The sequence below is a fragment of the Microcaecilia unicolor genome, chromosome 9 (genome assembly GCF_901765095.1).
Source record: "Microcaecilia unicolor chromosome 9, aMicUni1.1, whole genome shotgun sequence".
NCBI lineage: Eukaryota > Metazoa > Chordata > Amphibia > Gymnophiona > Siphonopidae > Microcaecilia > Microcaecilia unicolor.
Window position 1 is genome coordinate 136,198,129 of NC_044039.1, and position 20,580 is coordinate 136,218,708.

The 20,580-nt window shown below is 44.9% G+C and overlaps 1 protein-coding gene across 3 annotated transcripts in view; it reads left to right on the forward strand.

Moving 5' to 3' along the window:
- The window catches only part of RGS6 (regulator of G protein signaling 6), a 495,104-nt gene that overhangs the window by 363,605 nt on the left and 110,919 nt on the right, over nucleotides 1-20,580 (forward strand). For all 3 annotated transcript variants that reach the window (XM_030214495.1, XM_030214493.1, XM_030214494.1), the window contains one exon: nucleotides 14,669-14,775. In XM_030214495.1, the coding sequence (XP_030070355.1) occupies nucleotides 14,669-14,775 (107 nt within the window). The remainder of the gene's footprint in view (nucleotides 1-14,668; nucleotides 14,776-20,580) is intronic.

Genomic DNA, 20,580 nt, shown 5'->3' on the forward strand with positions numbered 1-20,580 from the left:
TTTATTCAAAGTATGCAATGGACTCAACACGAATCGTGTTTCAGCCACAGAGGCCTGCTTCAGGAGTCCCTGTATAGTGCAAATGTTAAACTTCTCAGTGCTCTACAGCATCTGAAAGTAATAACCTAGTCTCTGGTGTATCAAACACAAGGGTGCCCACTTCTTAAATAGCAGCAAAATGACTGTCATTTAGCTGATTCTCCAGCTTGCTCTTCAAGCTGAGATTGTCTTAGTTTTTGCTGTTTTTAATGCTGTGAAGATTTTGAGAGGATCACATTTCCTGTTACATACACATTGAACCCTGACGCAGGCATTAGCCTAAACATGGGCTGTGTCGGGTCCATGAATAAACCGTTTCTTCTACCATATTGGCTTCACCTGGTGATTCCATCTGTGGCCAGTTACACTTTCTTGCTGCTACTCATGGTTCTTTGTGTTGGTGATTCCTTCTGAGCTGTTTGTTATGCATAATAGAAATGAAACAAAACAACAGAATTGAAAACAAATACAAACACAATGTAACATAATAAAATGACTGAAATAAAGAGTAAAAAAAAAATGAAATAGCCAAAAAGCATTCTGTGAATGGACAGCATCATTTTACTTCACAAGAACAGCAGCAATAAATGCTGCCACATCTATGAACTACTGCTGTAATCTTTCAGCACACAAACATTTCTTGCCTCCTCATCACTTTTTCCCCATTAGACCTCTTCTGATGTACACTTCACATTAGGCAACTTATTACTCTATCAGTGCTCACATCAATCAGAAGCGAAAAAGATCACCAGCACCTGTACATGAAGCTGAAACATTATGAAAGTCAGGAGGCACAATGCTGTCTTTTTACATCCTCGCATATCCTTTCATCAGAGCGGAGAAAGGTTCATTGCAATTAGTAGATGTAGATGTTAAGGGATAAAAATGGAAAAGTCAGCACTTTGGTGTTAATTCCACAAGGTCTTCTATCTGCAGGCTTTGCACCGGTAATCAAAACGAAAATACGCTGGTAGCTTTCCTTTGATTATTGTCAAAGGGAAAATGTGCAGAGACCGGCACTTGCTTTCTCTGAGCATAATATTTTGGAAATCAGCACGAAAGCATGCAATAATCACGAGCTGTTCCATCTCTCACTTTCTCCCTGCCCCCTACATCTACTGGTCAAAGGGCATGCATACTGTTGAAAAATTCACAGACTGGACTTTTCTTCTCAGATAGGGTCAGCAATAACAAAGACTGACCAAGATTCATTCAGTTGCTAAGTTCTCTATGAAAGGTGTGACTGTAGACTGACAGCAGTTTGTTTTGAGTTTCTGTTGCATGGCACAATGAAGACTTAATTTAAGGGGCTCATTTTCAAAGCACTTAGACTTCCAAAGTTCCATAGGTTACTATGAGGCTCATTTTCAAAAGAGAAAAATGTCCAAAAAGTGTCATAAAGCACCATTTGGACGGATTTCTTCTCAAAACATACAAATCGGTATTTTCAAAACCTATTTTGCAAACATCTATCGTGCACTTTATCCGCAATGCGTCCAAATCACAAGCAGGATTAAGGCATTTTACAGCCATAATGGAACAAAACCAAACGTCTAGGACGAAAACTTCAACATTTTAGTCTAGACCTGTTTTTCTAATGAGTAAGACATAAAAGATGCCCTAAATGACCAGATGGCCACTGGAAGGATTCAGGGATGACCCCCCACCCCCGCTTACTCCCTCAGTGGTCACTGACGGAGGGGGTCATTTAGGGCCTCCCACCCTCAAAAAAATGTGAATAAAAATAGTATTCACCAGCCTCTACTAGGACTAGAGGGCATGCGATGAAGCTACAAAGTAGTAAATTTAATACAAATCTGAGACAATGTTTCTTCACTCAACGTGTAATTAAACTCTGGAATTTTTTGCCAGAGAATATGGTAAAGGCGGTTCGCTTAGTGGGGCTAGAAAAAAGTCTGGACGGCTTCCTAAAGGAAAAGTCCATAGACCATTATTAAATTAACTTGGGGAAAATCCACTGCTTATTTCTGGGATAAACAGCATAAAATGTATTGAGCTTTTTTGGGATCCTGCTAGGTATTTGTGATCTGGATTGGCTCCAACACTGCTGGGCTTGATGGACCTTTGATCTGTCCCAGTGTGGCAATACTTATGTACTTACATACTTAGCCTCAGATGTTATAGCCAGGTCCAAAAGAGCAGAATGCAGGTCCTTGGACTAGTGTAGTGGTGAGTGCATTACACTGTAAACAGGTGGACCCAGGCCCTTACCTCCCCCTACCTGTTGCACTTGTGGTGGAAACTGTGAGTCCTCTAAAACTCACCAGAAACCCACTACACCCATATATAGGTGCCCCCTTCACCCATAAGGGCTATTGTAGTGGTGTACAGTTGGGGGTAGTGGGTTTTGGGTGGGTTTTGGAGGGTTCAGCAGACAAGATAAGAGAGCAATGGTGAGATGTGTACCTTGTAGCATTTATGTGAAGTCCACAGCAGTGCCCCCTAGGGTGCTCTATTGCTCTCCTGGGATGTATGGAGGACTAGTCTGCTAAAACAGCTGGCCCCTCCTACATCCCAATGGCTTGATTTTCTGCATTTTTAACTTGTGTGGGGTTTTTTTCAAAAATGGCCTAAAAAGATAAACACACAAAGCACAAAACCTTGTTCAAAACAGTATTTTAAAAAAAAAAGAAGTTTTTCTTTTTTCAAAAATAAGTATATTTCCTATTCGGATTTGGTACATTTAGCGGAAAATGTCCGAAGTCTGACTTAGACATACTATTGAAAATGCCCCTCCATGTAACTTTGTAAGTCTAAGGGCTTTGGAAATATGCCTGTTAGGGTACTATCCAATGTGAAAGTCAGTTGATAGATTATTTTTCATGATGTATAGCCTATTAAGACTCAAACTGCTCTTTCTCTATTGATGCATACATGAATCCTTGAGATCAAAGAAGGTGTTCATAACATTAAACTGCCAAAATAGCGCAGTTTAATCCCAGCATTGTGGAAGTTTTTTAATCATATTGGGGCCAATATTAAAAGCAGGTTATCCGCCTTATTTTAGAAAGTGATGGGCGCCCAGATTTCGACGCAAATCGGGAGATGGGCGCCTTTCTTCTATGTTTGTGCAGCGCTGCGTATGCCTTGTAGCGCTATAGAAATGCTAAATAGTAGTAGTAGTAGTAGTACTTTCTCCCGTGGGCACCCAAATTGGTATAATCAAAAGCCGATTTTGGGTGTCTTCAACTGCAATCTGTTGCGGAAACGGGCAAAGTTGATGGGAGCGTGTCAGAGGCGTGGTGAAGGCGGGACTGGGGCGTGGTTATCAGCCAAGGAGAGATGGGCGCCCTCGGCCGATAATCGAAAAAAGAAAGGCGTTTTTACCACAAATTTGGGTCATTTTTTGGACCCTTTTTTCACGAATAAGTACCCTAAATGACCACATGACCACCGGAGGGAATCGGGGATGATCACCCCTGACTCCCCCAGTGGTCACTAACCCCCTCCCACCATAAAATAACAAACTTTTTTTCCAGCCTGTATGCCACTCTCAAGTGCCATACCTAGCTCCATCACAGCAGTATGCAGGTCCCTGGAGCAGTTGTTAGTGGGTGCAGTGCACTTTAGGCAGGTGGACCCAGGCCCATCCCCCCCTACCTGTTACATTTGTGCTGGTAAATGGGAGCCCTCCGAACCACCCCCAAAAACCACTGTACCCACATGTAGGTGCCCCCCTTAGGCCATAAGGGCTATAGTAATGGTGTAGAGTTGTGGGCAGTTGGTTTTGGGTTCAGCACCCAAGGGGTGGTAGCTATGGACTTGGGAGGTATTTAATTTTTTTTTTTTTACTTTTTACAAGTGCCCCCTAGGGTGCCTGGTTGGTGTCCTGGCATGTGAGGGGGACCAGTGCACTACGAATCCTGGCCCCTCCCATGACCCAATGCCTTGGATTTGTTCGTTTTTGAGCTGGGCACCTTCGGTTTCCATTATCACTGGAAAACGAAACCGCCCAGCTCAAATCCACACAAATCCAATGCATTTGCCCGGCACAAACCGTATTAGCGAAAAAAAGATGGACGCCCATTTTTTTCAAAAATACATTCTGTCCCGCTCCCTCACGTACCCGTTCTCAGACATAGACGCCCATGGAGATGGGCGTTCGCGTTCGATTATGTCCCTTCATGTGTTCGTTGCACACACAAATGCATAGAATGTTAGCAAAGCGTTCACTTACCAGTGAAAGTACTATCTCGGCTCCTAAGTGCTATTCAACAATGCTGTGTGTAACTTACCTAGCACATAAGTGTAATGGGGTGTATACATAGGCAGAATGTGGGTGTGGCATGGATGGGGCTCCCAGGATGCTATAAGTTCTGTGCATCGTTGCTGCATTTATGTAGTCGCACTGATTCCAGGTCTATGGCTGGTGTAACTGTGGATGTGTAAATGTAAGCATGCCCATACCAGGCTACTTTGTATTCTATTGCAGATGCTGTTAAAGAATAGGCTCCCACCATATTTTAAACTCAGTTTTTTCAAGCACTTACCAACACTAAACCACATATATGTCCTATGGAAATAATACAATCCTTGCCCCCCCCCCCCCCCCCCCAATATTCAGCTGGCGATGGTCAGTGGGCTAGGTGGCGGAGCTTATGCGTGCCCAGCTGATATTCAGCCAGGGTCCACATAAGAGTTATTTGGCCCTGGCTGAATATTGCAGTGAGACTTGCATAAGCTTTTTTTTTTATTTTGAGCCCACTGACCCCCCCTGATGCATCCCCCTCTCCCCCTCCCAAGCCCATGGTCACAAGCCACTCCCTCTCCAGTCAAAATGCCCCCCCCCCTCGCCCTAAGCACTCAGTATTTCAGGTAGCCACCCTACCCCACCCCCAGGGCCAACCTTGATCCCTGGTGGTCCAGTGGTGGTTGTCCGTGGCAAGAGCACAACCACTGTGAGAGGTTGTGACAGCCATTTCGCCCCCACCAACCACCACTGGACCACCATGGATCAAGGCTGGCCCAGGGGGGCTACCTGAAATAGAGTGGTTGGAGTGGGGAGAGGAAGTGGCTTATGGCCACTGGCTGGGGGAGAGAGAGGGGAGAGAGGGGGATGCAAGGGGAGCTCAGGAAGGCTCATATTTATTTTTTTAAAAAAGCTTATGCGGGTCCCGGTGTTACTGCTTCAATTTGACATGTCTAGTGCCTTTGATATGGTGGACCATGAAATCTTGCTTCATCTGCTGGACTCTTTTGGTATAGGAGGTCCTTACACTGGTTTGCGGGCTTTTTAACAACAAGAACTTACCAGGTCTCAGTGAACTCGGTTACTTCTGATCCGTGGAAGGCCTCCTGTGGGGTTCCGCAGGGCTCCCCACTTTCACCAGCCTTATTCAATATTATGTTGATGCCTTTAGCTGCTGCTTTCGCAAAACTGGACCTTAACCCTTTCATCTATGCCGACGATATTACAGTCTACATTCCCTTTCGCACCACCGTGTCAGAAATTGTTCACCTCATTGATGCCTGCTTCTCCACCTTAGAACATTGGGCTCAGGTCTTCCGTTTCAAATTAAACAAGGACAAAACACAGTGTCTCATCCTCTTGTCCATCCACACTCCAGTAACTGACACGGTGCTCCCAGTATTGGGCTCTGTCCTTCCGATTGCCACAAGCCTGCGGCTTTTAGGAGTGCAACTGGACACACACCTCCAACTGGACAATCATGTGCACTTGGTCACCAAAAAAATGTTTCACACCAAGTGGAGGCTTCAGCGTATCAGATACTTCCTTCCTAGAGATTTGTTCTACACACTTGTCCACTGGCTTGTCCTCTCCCACTTGGACTATTGCAGCGGAATTTACGCGGGCTGCCAGGCCTCTCTGTTGAAAAAGTTCCAAACAGTTCAGAACACTGCTGCGAGACTCATCCTGAGAGAGCAACGCTTTGCACATGCCGAACCCTTACGGTTCAAATTACACTGGCTGCCTGTTCAGGAGCGCATTGCCTTTAAACTCTGCTCCTTGACCCATAAAATTATCCGGGTTTTGCCCCAGAGTATATGCACCCCTTGATCGACCTCCCACCCAGGAATGCCAACCCTGCTGCTCGTTCCTTCCTCCACCTTCACTTCCCAAACTGTAAGGGTGTCAAGTACAAGAGGATCTTCGCCTCATCTTTCCGCTATTGGAGTCCGAAGCACTGGAATTCTCTCCCGCAACACCTTAAAACTCAAGCGGACCACGCCCTCTTCAAGACCTACTTCTTTGCCAAGACCTACTCCTCACTTTATACCGCTGCTTGATGCACCCTCCCTGGCTCCTATCCTGCTAGTTCACCCTGTTAGATGCTTCTCCCCCTGCATACTCCTTGTATATTCTTCTAAGTTTTCCTATTCTGTATTTTATTTAATGTTTGTAAGCCACATTGTGCCTGCATGAGTGGGAAAATATGGGATATAAGTGAACAATAAATAAATAAATAAATAAATATTCAGGTAGGGCCCGCAAAAGCTAAGCTGGTGAATTTAGGACAGCTTAACTTATGCGGGCCTCGGCTGAATGTAGTTGGCACCCACATAAGCCCCTGCTCCTCCCCAACGCTGCCTCCTGGCCCAACCCTGACTGGCCCACTTTTATTTGGCCTAGTCAGAGGCGATATCCATTGGCATTCCCTGTAGTATTGCTGAATATCAATGATTGGGCGGCGACAGACCATTTATGCAGGCCAAAGCTTCTCCAGCCCGCTTAAATCGCTGCAAATATCAATTCCAATATATTTAAAGATGACTCCAGAGGTAGTATCTCATAACTTAATTTAAGTCTAACTAGACACAACTCTACTATAAAGGCAACTATCTCAATACACATCACATCGTGCAAAAATGTTCTAAAATCTCATCTGCTCTTTTTTTATTCTAGGGTGGCTTTTTTAGAAGTTCTATTCTTGTTTTGCATATTTGAAAACTGGCATTTAGATATCCATATTGCATGGATGTCCAAATCCCAATTTTACAAAGGCAGCATATGGACGTCAAACACTACAGTACGTCCATATGGCAAGGGGCAAGATCTGGGTGTGTTTTGGGAGGGATTAAGGCATCCACCTCCATAACCCCCCAGTGGTTGCCAGGGGCGTAGTCACGGGTGGGCCTGGGTGGGCCCAGGCCCACCCACTTTCCCTCCAGGCCCGCCCAGGCGCCCATTCACATCCTTCTTCGCTCGCTGCTTCTCCCCAGGCTCCGCTTCGCTGCATTGCTCAGCATTCTTCTTCTCGCCTGTCGCGCGGTGCTGCCATTCATGCAGGCGGCTGTGCTCTCCCCTGCCACGTCTATCTGGTCCTAACAGGAAGTGCATCAGAGGACCGGATGGACGCGGCGGGGGGGGGGAGCGCGGCTGCCTGTGTGAATGCCTGTGCAGCGTGGCAGGCGAGAGGAAGAGTGCAGGGAGTGACGATCATGCGGCGAAGCGGAGCCTGGGGAGAGGTGCGCATAGCTACATTTGGTGCTCACTCAGCCAAGGTACCGGGCAGGCAGCGGAGCAGAGGGAGAAATCTTGTTTAGTGGGAGGAGAGAGAGAAATGCTGCCTGGAGGGAGAAGGGGATAGGGACAAGAGATATGGGGTGGATGGAGAAGGAGAAATGTTGCATGGAGGGAGAACACAGGGAGAAATGTTGGACACAGGTGAAGAGGAGGGAGAGATGGTGCATGAGGGTGGAGGGAAGGAAGAGAGAGAGAGACAAAGGGGTAGAGGGGGGCAAGAAAGGGAGAAATCTTGTATATGGGGCTGGAGGGGAGGGAGAGATGGTGCACGGAGAAGAGAGGGAGAAATGTTGGGCATGACAGTGGATGGGAAGAAGGGAGAGACGCTGTATGGGTGGAGGAGAAAGACATATTGGACCTAGGGCACAAGGGAGGGGGAGACAGAGATGGTGGACAGTGGGAGAGAGACAGAAATGTTGGACATGGTGGAGGAAGGAAGAGAATGCTGCATGGGAAGGAGGGGGAAGACAGCTATTGGATCTGGGGTACAAGGGAGGGGGAAAGAAGGATGTGGACAATGGGAGAGAGGGGGAGATGTAGGACATGGGGTTGGATGAGAGGCAGGGGAGATTCATAGGAGAGGGGAGAGAGGGAGATATTGGATCCAGGAGCAAATGAGAATGATGGAGAGATGCCAGACAATGGGAGGAAAGAGAGAGGGAGAAATGCTGGACCATGGGGAGGAGAGAAGGGACAGGGGTGGAGAGAAGAGAAGAGACAGGGAGCTAGAAGGGTGGATGGAGGAAGATGCTGGGAATGGTGGAACCATGTGGGAGATGCTGGAGGGGGGAGGAGGAAGAGGGTGGCAAGGAATTGGATGAGAGGATAGTGATTACAGAAGATAGAAATATAGTAATGGGGAGTAGATTAAAGATGAAAGGGAATGGCTGGAGAAGGAGTGAGTTGGGTAATGGGAGAGCTAGTGGGTGAGAGAAGAAGATGACGATCTGATAAGCAGCTGTAAAGTAAAAAGAAGGAGAAAGGCGAGAAAGAGAGTAAAATTTGAGTTGACAGAGAGGCAGAAAAAAGAGGAAGCAGCTAAAAAGGAATGATCAGTATGTCGGAGGTAGATGTAGTGAGGGAATAGACAGTAGAGAGGAGAAAAGACAAATGCACAGCAGTCACTTGAAGGAGAATTAGTAGACGCCAGGAAATTAGAAGCAACATAATGGAAAAATAAAATGTCCAGACATCAAAGGTAGAAAAAAGCATTTTATTTTGAATGTTTAAATGGAATATGCTAGCTTTGTGAAAAGTACATAGCAAATGTCTTTGCATTGTGTTCAGTACAAAGGAAATGCATTTTTGTTTTTATTTCTTCAGGGTTGTAGTACATTTTAAGTTTAACTTCTTGGGGTTCTCAATTCAATTTTTGTGTAAATATTTTTATTTCTAACTTGTGATCCCTTGTTCTGTTTTTGGTGAGGGTCTGTCAGTGTGATAGTAATGGCAGGTACAGAAATCGGAAGGGAGGCAGGGAAGAGAGGGGATTGGAGAGAGTGCCCTCCTTTATTTTCCTACCTGGGCCAGAGCATGTCTAACACTGGCCCTTACCCTTGCTTTATAGCTGATGGGGCTCCCCAAGCATCCATCCTCCAAAGGCAGTCAGAGCTCCCTTCTACCAAGCTCTGCAGTTGGCGACAGCATCTTTGAGTTACTGACAACTAAGGATGCAAGGGGTGCCAGCTTTGGTCGCTTAGGGATGTTGCTGCTGCCTGCCAAGCTTGGTAAATGGAAGTTCTGGCCACTTTCAGAGGAAGTCTTCAGCTGACAGAGTTTGAGGATCCTCATTAGCTAAAGTATTTATATTTTGAAGTGAAGGTAGGGCGAGGCAGAGAAACCTTTGTGCCACCCACTTTGGGCTCAGGCCCACCCAAAATTGGTTTTCTGGCTACACCACTGGTGGTTGCTATCCCTCTTCCTGTCCCCTGAATATGAAACCTGCAAGGGATACCAGGCTGTATTACAGCTTCAGGTACTGTGGCCATTCTTAAGAGAGCAGCACACAGATTTGAGGAGTAGGCTAATGGTTAATGCAATGGATTGAGAAGCAAGGGACCCAGATTCAAATCCAACTTCAGCTCTGTGTTTGTTTTTTTTAATTGTGAGCCCTCCAGGGACAGAAGTGGAGGAGTGGCCTAGTGAGAGCACTGGTCTTACAATCCAGAGGTGGCCAGTTCAAATCCCACTGCTGCTCCTTGTGATCTTGGGCAAGTCACTTAACCCTCCATTGCCTCAGGTACAAACTTAGATTGTGAGCCCTCCTGGGACAGAGAAATATCCAGAGTACCTGAATGTAACTCACCTTGAGCTACTACTGAAAAAGGTGTGAGCAAAATCTAAATAAATAAATAAACTGTACATCAATATATAAGACACCTGCAAGCCTAAAGGCTATAGAAGTGGTGTACATTCAGGTACAGTAGGTATTTTTTCTGTTTCTGGAGGGATTACAATAAAAAAGAAAAATCATAAACAGCTAAAGTACGATTTAAACCTGAGTCCCCTGATTCTCAACCCACTGTTCTAACTATTAGACTCTTCCTCTGCTCTGCATGGAAGTCTGTGTGACCATTTTATAAGATGAATGTTCCTGATCCACCACACAGACATCCATGTCCCTTGTTTTCCCCTAATCATAATTTGAACATTTCAGTTTGTAAAATGGATTTTCATGCTGGACATTTTGAGTACATGGACATCCATTTCATATGTATTTTACAACAGGCTGTATCCTGTTCTAAAATACATGTGAGATGGACGTCCATTTGTGACGTTCTGACTTGGATGTCCACAGTGCATTTTTTCTAGCGTAAAAGGTGCCGGTAGTCAAATGCCAGGCCACCCTTCAGGGGTGGGATGATCACTGAGGGACCCACCCCACAATAGCCAGACCCCCTGCAACCAGTCACGGAATCTATGAGCTCTTTCATTAAAACTTGAGGACCATGGGTCAATTTTATCAGACAATGGAAAACGTGCCGGTACTCAGTACCCCCAAGTACCCCCTCAAAAAAAAACCCTGGACATCGTTTATAAAATGCTCCTCCGTGTTAATAAATATAGTAAATATAGTAAATCATAACACCAATAAGTGCAGAGCAGAACTAGTATGTTTCCCTTCATAACCCAACATAGAAAAAACTGAACGTCAAGCGGTCCAGGGGTGGATTCAGCACTTATTTGGTTAAGTGCCAATATTCAGCACTTAACCACCTAAGAAGCCCTTTTACTAAATGGTCTTAAGCCCTAACACACACTTAGCATGTGAAAAGCAGGCTACCACAGAACACGTTAAAGCCTTTTTTTGAGGTATTTTGCCTGTTCGCATGTGCTAAGCGCGCATTAACTATTTTCCAAACAATATTTTTTAGAGGGGGCTTGTCCTGGGTGGAGAATGGGTGTGGAACAGTTTACCACCTAGTGCGTTCACATTAATATGCACTAACTGGTAACGTTGAGTTAACACAGGAATTAGGAGGCGGTAAATGCTCACGCGTTAATTTTTTTGCGAGTCCTGTGCTCTAATGGAAAAATCAGTGCAGGTCTTGCAAAAAAAATAAAAAGGCCTAAATACTGCCATATTGAATCAGGGCATTTAGCTTGGGAAAGTTCCATGGTAAGACATGCTAAGCCCAGATTCTAACACCCTTTAGTAAAAGGACTCCTAAGTTAACTGGACAAATCAGACCATGTAAAACACAGTCCTGTCTTTATCCAGTTTCACTTAGTGCTGAATATCGCATTTAGGTGTCCTTTAACTAAGCTAAAAAGTGTCCAGCGCTGCTTTCAGCATGTGGGCTTCCCACACACTGCGGCCAATTTTAGCAAGGCAGTAAAATGACCGCGTTCATTTTTTTTTTTGTAATGGCCCATGCACTAATTTCCCCATTAGCACATGACCATTACCGCTGAGAGCCCTTACTGCCACCTATTTAGGAAGCAGTAAGAGCTCCCACTCTTCTCCCACCTAATCAGGTAGAGTGCAGTAATGTGCCCGCACTGCCTAATTAGCACAGGCACGTCTACTCTCCACCCCAGCCACACATCCTGCTGCAAAAAATAAAACTTATTTTTTACTGTGAGAGTAGTGCACACTGATTGCCAAACTACCATAGGACTCCTCAGGTTTTGAGTGGAGGAGTGGCCTAGTGGTTAGAGCACCAGTCTTGTAATCCAGAGGTGGCTTTTTCCCCGCTGCTGCTCCTTGTGATCTTGGGCAAGTCACTTAACCCTCCATTGCCTCGGGTACAAACTTAGATTGTGAGCCCTCTTAGGACAGAGAAATATCCAGTGTACCTGGATGTAACTCACCTTGAGCTACTTCTGAAAAAGGTGTGAGCAAAATCTAAATAAATAATAATAATAAACTTTTGCTGTGAACTTTTTCATAAGTACATAAGTAATGCCACACTGGGAAAAGACCAAAGGTCCATTGAGCCCAGCATCCTGTCCATGACAGTGGCCAATCCAGGCCAAGGGCACCTGGCGAGCTTCCCAAACATTCTATACATGTTATTCCTGGAATTGTGGATTTTTCCCAAGTCCATTTTTTTTTTTTTTGTTACATTTGTACCCCGCACTTTCCCACTCATGGCAGGCTCAATGTTGCTTACATATTATATACAGGTACTTATTTGTACCTGGGGCAATGGAGAGTTAAGTGACTTGCCCAGAGTCACAAGGAGCTGCCTGTGCCTGAAGTGGGAATCAAACTCAGTTCCTCAGTACTAAAGTCCACCACCCTAACCACTAGGCCACTCCTCCACTAGTCGGAAACCGTCTAACCCCTTTTTAAACTCTGCTAAGCTAACCGCCTTCACCACGTTCTCCGGCAACGAATTCCAGAGTTTAATTATGCGTTGGGTGAAGAAAACTTTTCTCTGATTTGTTTTAAATTTACTACACTGTAGTTTCATCGCATGCCCCCTAGTCCTAGTATTTTTGGAAAGCGTGAACAGACGCTTCACATCCACCTGTTCCACTCCACTCAATATTTTATATACCTCTATCATGTCTCCCCTCAGCCGTCTCTTCTCCAAGCTGAAAAGCCCTAGCCTCCTTAGTCTTTCTTCATAGGGAAGTCGTCCCATCCCCGCTATCATTTTAGTTGCCCTTTGCTGCACCTTTTCCAATTCTACTATATCTTTCTTGAGATGCGGCGACCAGAATTGAACACAGTACTCAAGGTGCGGTCGCACCATGGAGCGATACAACGGCATTATAACATCCTCACACCTGTTTTCCATACCTTTCCTAATAATACACAACATTCTATTCGCTTTCCTAGCTGCAGCAGCACACTGAGCAGAAGGTTTCAGTGTATTATCGACAACGACACCCAGATCCCTTTCTTGGTCTGTAACTCCTAGCATGGAACCTTGCATGACGTAGCTATAATTTGGGTTCTTTTTTCAAGTCCAGTAGAAGATTTTTGACATCATCCATCTTGTCTCCTACACTGTGACTTTGTGCTTTGGCTTTACTTGTGCGGAGGTTTTGTTCTTCTGTATTTGTCACTCCTCAGCACGTCCCACGGCAGTGCCCTTATACAACATAGTAGGCCCGAATTAGGCCCACCACACCTTATTTAAAGGGCCTCGTAACTGGATAAGAGATAGCCAACTGCTTAAACCCAGATATTCAACATGGCCCATCAATGAATAACTACAGCAATCTGTAACCCTCTTTGAGCTTGGATTGGAAAGGTAAGCAATTAAATTTTAAAAGCAATCTTTATATCCATTGCCTTACTTGTGATTAGTTTAAGAAAGAAGACATGTTCATCATTCTATCAGCATTCCATACACAGGCAGGACAATTTTCAACAGCCATTTACTTAGATAAAATAGCCTTTTGAAAATCGCCCTCCCACTATGCAATTAAAAGTGCATTTGTTTTTCACCAGTATCTCTGTTTTTATTGGCAAAGAAGGAACGTTCTTCTGAAGGTTTTAGGCTAGGGGAGGAGGCTAGAAGGTGTAGGTCGCATTTTCGAATAATGAGGCCAATGTACCAAGCCAAGAAAAATTTCACAGTTTACCAGTCATTTTTGTGAAATTGAGCTAGGGGTGCAAATGAGCTCCTGGCTCATTCAGATTTTGCCAGGAAGTTTACACAACTCTGGCTGTAGCAACAAATGAACAGTTTGCCCAAAATTTACCTCGTCCCAGTGTGACAGGGTCTTAAAGGGGCCATTTTCTCAGATTCCAAATATGTGCAAATCAGTACATTTTTTTAATGAGCTTACGGTTGTATCCCCAGAACTGCAATCCCTACAGGTAATATCAATAGTGTCCTTCCTGTACAAAAGCACAAAATTATTCTATACACCAGGATTGATGCAAGAGTATTGGACACTCTAGGCCAACCTTCAACCTTATGCTCCTCTCAGTTAATTTTCAGGTCTCTAGTCCATCAGCTCCCTGCTCCAAGATTTTGATAATTAAACTCTACAAACATAATCACAATCGCCCTACAACTATCCTATAAAAACACAAAATTGAACCTCATGCTTTTAAATATTCATCTTTGTTTTGCAAGTGCTGATGGTTCTTTCAGTTTTTGTGGCTGTTAGGATTTTACTCTTTTGCTTTGACCTCAGTTGTTTTGCTGCACCCCCTCTACCTCCATTTAGAAGCTGCTGCCCTAGGTGGCTGCCTAGTCGTGTTGTGGTTGAGCCGGCCCTGTTATAACCATATTGACAGACTCTGTTTGAATCAGCTTGAAAAATGTGAGTGTGTGAGGGAGTGAGAAGGGGAGTCATTAGTGCCAGGATCTGATATTTCTCTAAGGAGCTGCATGAATACAGTATGCATTAGTGTTAATGGATATTGCTCAGGAAGCATACAGATGCCAAGTGTTGAAAGAGCATTCAGATTAACAAATAAATGGTTTGCATATGCTTTGTGTTTGTTCTCCTCTCTACCATAGGAAGTGGTTTGCATGCCAATGACAAAGTTCCTTCAGGTTGTTGGGGATGTAACATAGTAATGTAGTAGATGACGGCAGATAAAGACCTATATAGTCCATCCAGTCTGCCCAACAAGATAAACTCATAGATGTCTGGCTGCATTGTTGGGGATGTTTTCATTAGCTTTCATTTTTTTGTTTTTTTTCACAGTGGAAGCAATACACTTAGGAAGCCTAATATCAGCACAAGGCTACATCTTCCCCATCTCAGATCACGTCCTTACTTTGAAAGACGACAGCACTTTTTATCGCTTTCAGGTGAGTTATTCCTCAGACTTGGTCATGCTGATGCTGCAGCTTCTCTTCATCCCTCTTCTGGACAGGTTCGAGGGCACAGCCAAACTCTTGGGTGACAGCAAATGGTTCGCAGACACAAAAGTTTAAACTGAAAGGATACACAGCCTAATATTCAAAAGTATTCACATGTTTAGCAATGACTGCTGAGTGCAAAAGTGTACTATCCATGAATTTTCAGCAGCACTATGGGTGTAGTTCTATAACTGGGTGCCAGTGACGTTCCTAGGGTGGCTGACACCCGAGGCAGATTGCCGATGCGCCCCCCCCCCCCCCCCCCCCCCCCGGTGCAGCGCCCCCCCCCCCCCCCCCCCCCCCGGCGAAAGGACACCCCCCGGGTGCATTTTTACCTGCTGGGAGGGGGGTGCTGTGCGCCTGTCGGCTTCGCTCATTCCATGCTCCCTCTGCCCCGGAACAGAAAGTAACCTGTTCTGGGGCAGAGGGAGCATGGAATGAGCGGAGCTGACAGGCGCGCGGCACCCCTCCAGTGGCGTGCACCTGGGGCAGACCGCCCCCACCGCCCCCCCTTGGTACGCCACTGCTGGTGCCTGTAATTTTAACTAGGTGCCTACTTTCCTTTCTAGTTGCTGCCCCCCTCCCACACACCCTGGACCAAATTGGGCCCTCCTCGATCCTACCTTGAAGGGTCCTGGTGGTCTAGTGGCTTCTTGGGGGGCAGGAAAGAACCCCATTGCTACTGTGTCCAGTGCCACTGTGTTTTCAAAATGGCTGCCAAGACTTACCGCAGTAGTCTCGTGGGTTTCGGCAGTTTTGTGAGACTGCAGCAAATACTCTCGTCAGCCATTTTTAATACATGGTGGTGTTGCAAGGCAGAGTAGTGGCAGTGGGCAGGAAAGAGTGGGATTCTTTCCTGCCCTGCAGAAGCCACTAGACTACCAGGGCCCTTCAAGGTAGGACCAGTGAGGGCTGTAATGTGTGGCGGGCAACTGGGCAGAGCCTGTGAGCCCTCAGGCACTGCCCATAAGTACATAAGTAGTGCCATACTGGGAAAGACCAAAGGTCCATCTAGCCCAGCATCCTGTCACCGACAGTGGCCAATCCAGGTCAAGGGCACCTGGCACGCTCCCCAAACGTAAAAACATTCCAGACAAGTTATACCTAAAAATGCGGAATTTTTCCAAGTCCATTTAATAGCGGTCTATGGACTTGTCCTTTAGGAATCTATCTAACCCCTTTTTAAACTCCATCAAGCTAACCGCCCGTACCACATTCTCCGGCAACGAATTCCAGAGTCTAATTACACGTTGGGTGAAGAAAAAGTTTCTCCGATTCGTTTTAAATTTACCACACTGTAGCTTCAACTCATGCCCTCTAGTCCTAGTATTTTTGGATAGCGTGAACAGTCGCTTCACATCCACCCGATCCATTCCACTCATTATTTTATACACTTCTATCATATCTCCCCTCAGCCTGAATAGTCAGTTCGCCTCTGACTATAAGTGAAAATGCATGCCTATAATTTAGACGCATGCACTTGCATAAGCCATATAGCTGGCACAAGTGTGTATGCCTAAGTTCTGGTGATATGCATGTAACTCACAGCATTCTCTTAGGGGCCCAAATTGGTGGTAAGTCCAACACGGGCACCGGCTGTAGTTCCAGCACTAGCACATGCCAGTTCCCACGTTAGGCTTCCAGGGGTGATCCAGGAAATTCCAGACAGGTAAGCCTGACGTCAGTGCCATGAAAAATAGTGGAAACTATTATAAAGAATAAAATTATGGAACACTTGGAGGGGCATAATCGAACGGGGTGCCCAAGTTTTCCTGAGGACATCCTCGCAGGACGTCCCCGCGAAGGGACAGGGAAACCCGTATTATTGAAACAAGATGGGCATCAATCTTTCATTTTGATAATACGGTCGGAGACACCCAAATCTCAACATTTAGGTCGACCTTAGAGATGGTCATCCCCGGTTTTCGGCGATAATGGAAACCAAGGACAGCCATCTCAGAAACTACCAACTCCAAGCCATTTGGACGTGGGAGGAGCCAGCATTCATAGTGCACTGGTCCCCCTGACATGCCAGGACACCAACCAGATGCCCTAAGGGGCACTGCAGTGGACTTCAGAAAAAGCTCCCAGGTGCATAGCTCCCTTACCTTGTGTGCTGTGCCCCCAACCCCCCCACCCCCACTCCCCACAACTGTACACCACTACCATAGCCCTTAGGGATAAAGGGGGCACCAAGATGTGGGTACAGTGGGTTTGTGGTGGGTTTTGGAGGGCTTACATTTACCACCACAAGTGTAACAGGTAGGGGAGGATGGGCCTGGGTCCGCCTGCCTGAAGTGCACTGCAGTACCCCCTAAAACTACTCCTGGGACCTGCATACTGCTGTCATGGAGCTGGGTATGATATTTGAGGCTGGCATAGAGGCTGGAAAAATATTTTAATTTTTTTTTAGGGTGGGAGGGGGTTGGTGACCAGTGGGGGAGTAAGGGGAGGTCATCCCCGATTCCCTCCGGTGGTTATCTGGTCAGATCGGGCACCTTTTTGAGGCTTGGTCGTAACAAAAAATGGACCAAGTAAAGTCGCCCAAGGAGTGCTCGTCAGGGACGCCCTTCTTTTTTTCCATTATCGGTCGAGGATGCCCATGTGTTAGGCACGCCCCAGTCCCGCCTTCGCTACGCTTCCGACACACCCCCTTGAGCTTTGGTTGTCCTCGCAACAGTTGAGGATGCCCAAAATCGGCTTTCGATTATGCCGATTTGGGCGACCCTAGGAGAAGGATGCCCATGTCTCGATTTGTGTCGAAAGATGGGTGCCCTTCTCTTTCGAAAATAAGCCTGATAGACAAACATGGTTAATGGGACAGAGTCAGCATGGGTTCAGCCAAGGGAAGTCTTGCCTCACCAATTTGCTTCATTTTTTTGAAGGCATGAATAAACATGTGGATAAAGGTGAGCCGGTTGATGAAGTGTATCTTGAGTTTCAGAAAGCTTTTGATAAAGTTCCTCTTGAAAGACTCCTGAGAAAATTAGAGTTATGGGATAGGAGACGATGCTCTGGTGTGTATTAGGAATTGGTTATTGGACAGATAACAGTGGGTAGGGTTAAATGGTCATTTCTCTCAATGGAGGAGGGTGAACAGTGGAGTGCTGCAGGGATCGATACTGGGACCGGTGCTAATTAACATATTTATAAATTATATGGAAATCGGAATGACAAGTGAGATGATTTAATTTGCAGATGACACAAAACTATTCAAGGTTGTTAAAACACGTACGGACTGTGAAATATTGCAGGAAGACCTTAGGAAATTGGGAGACTGGGCATCCAAATGGCAGATGAATCTGAATGTGGACAAATGCAACCTGATACACATTGGAAAGAATATTCCGAATCATACTTACCTGATGCTAGGATCCACCTTGGGGTCAGCATCCAAGAAAAAGATCTGGGTGTCTTAGATAATACGTTGAAATCTGCTCAATGTGCAGCGGCAGCCAAAAAAGCAAACAGGTTGCTAGGAATTATTAGGAAAGGGATGGTGAATAAGACGAAAATGCTATAATGCCTCTGTATTGCTCCATGGTGCGACCCCACCTTGAGTACTGCATTCTGTTTTGGTCACCGTATCTCAAAAAGATATTGCGGAATTAGGAAAGGTTCAAAGAAGAGCGACCAAAATGATTAAGGGGATGGAACTCCTCTCATGTGAGCAAAGGCTAAAGAGGTTAGGGCTCTTGAGCTTGGAAAAAAGACAGATGAGGGGAGATATGATTGAGGTCTACAAAATCCTGAGTGGTGTAGAATGAGTAAAGTAAATCGATGTTTTACTCATTCCAAATGTACAAAGTCTAGGGGACACTCAAGGAAGTTACATGGAAATACTTTTAAAACAAATAGGAGGAAATATGTTTTTATTCAATGAATAGTTAAGCTCTGGAACTCTTTGCCGGAGGATGTAGTAACAGAGGTTAGCGTATTTAAGTTTAAAAATGGTTTGGACAAATTCCTGGAAGAAAAGTCCATAGTCTGCTATTGAGACAGACATTGGGAATCAACTACTTGCCCCAGGATTGGTAGCATGAAATGTTGCTACTATTTGGGTTTCTGGCATGTACTTGTGACCTGGCTTGGCCACTATTGGAAACAGGATACTGGGCTAGATGGATCAATGATCTGACCCAGTATGGCTACTATTATGTTCTTATGCAATTGTGAGCATGTACTTTACAGAACTGCACTCCACTCAGTGGATTCTGTATAGGTCACCCAAAGCTGGGCGCACAGTTTTGTTCCTGGTTCCCAGATCAGTGCATTAGCATATTAAGTGATAATTATTGGTGATTATTAGCAGTAATTAGGAGTTACATGCGATCTTCCCTGCACCTTATTCTATCACGAGTGTCTACATTTCATAGCATGCAATTCCAAAGTAGGTGTGAGCATGGTAGACACATGGGCGGGTTAGGGACATTCCCAGAATTTAGGCGAGATGTTATATAATACTGTCATTTGCGCTCCTAACTGCCATAAATTGGGATTTACACCAGCTTTTGGCAGGCATAAATGCTACAGCCCAAAGTTAGGCGCAGAAGGCCTGATTATAATCACTAGTGTAATTTCCACGAGTGACATAAAAGGCTCTTACTTAGGAAAACACAGCACCAGAAACACTGCAGTGGGTACTGGAACATCAATAAACCCTACTGGAAAACTAAAAAAGCCAGATTAGTACTGATCCATCCTGCACAGGTAATGATAAACAGAAATCCATGTCTGTTTTATATACACAGAACTCAGACCATCACGCAATATAAAATAACTAACTACAAATTAAAAATAAAAATACATAGACAAATATTAAACTGAACCCCCAAAAAGCCACAGTGCAACTCCAGAGAAAGAGAAAAAGTGATGCATGTCCCTCTGTACTGTGGAAATATAAGTACAGCAGACATAAATTTCAAAAACTGAGATATTCTAATCACTACACAAGTTAACAATTACAAATAAAAGAAATGGAAAATATGATGATGATACCATTTTATTGGACTAAATACATTTTTCAATTAGCTTTTAGAGGCCAAAACCTCTTTCCTCAGGTCAGGACAGTATACTGATGTTATGGTATTCTGTTCTGACATGAAAAAGGAGGGTTTGGTCTCCAAACATTAGTCAAAAATGTACTAAAATTAGTCCAATAAAGTTACCATAAAATCCTGACCATTATTTTTAAAGTTTTACATCTGGGTTCACCTCCATATTTAGCTAATCTCATCACTCCCTATTGTCCTGCCCGCAACCTTCGCTCTGCATTTGACTGCCACTTGTGTGTACCTTCTGTTCACTGCCCCCATCTTAGCTCTACATGTGCTTTTGCATTCTTCTGTTTGGTCCCTTTTTTCTGGAACTCTTTACCTTTTTCTCTGAAGTCTGAGCTCTCATTCCCCTGTTTTTGTTGTCTTCTTAAAGCACACTTGTTCTCTCAGGCATTTCATTAACCTTATCTTATCTGGAGACCAAGATACTGGCAGGCAATTGGTTGTCTCTGTTCCCCTACTCATGTTGATCTATTCTCTTCCTTTTCTGTTCTAACATGTTACTTCCTCTTTCTTGTTTGATTTTGGCGTTCCTTTCATATTTCTTTTGTTTTTAGTTTTTTGTACACTGCTTCAATTGTTTGTGAAAGGCGGTATATCAAGTCTTCAACAAATATAAACATAAGCATAAATATCACCTTATTTCCATTTTCTGTATTTATTAACACAGCTACCACACTACTTTATCCTAAACTAA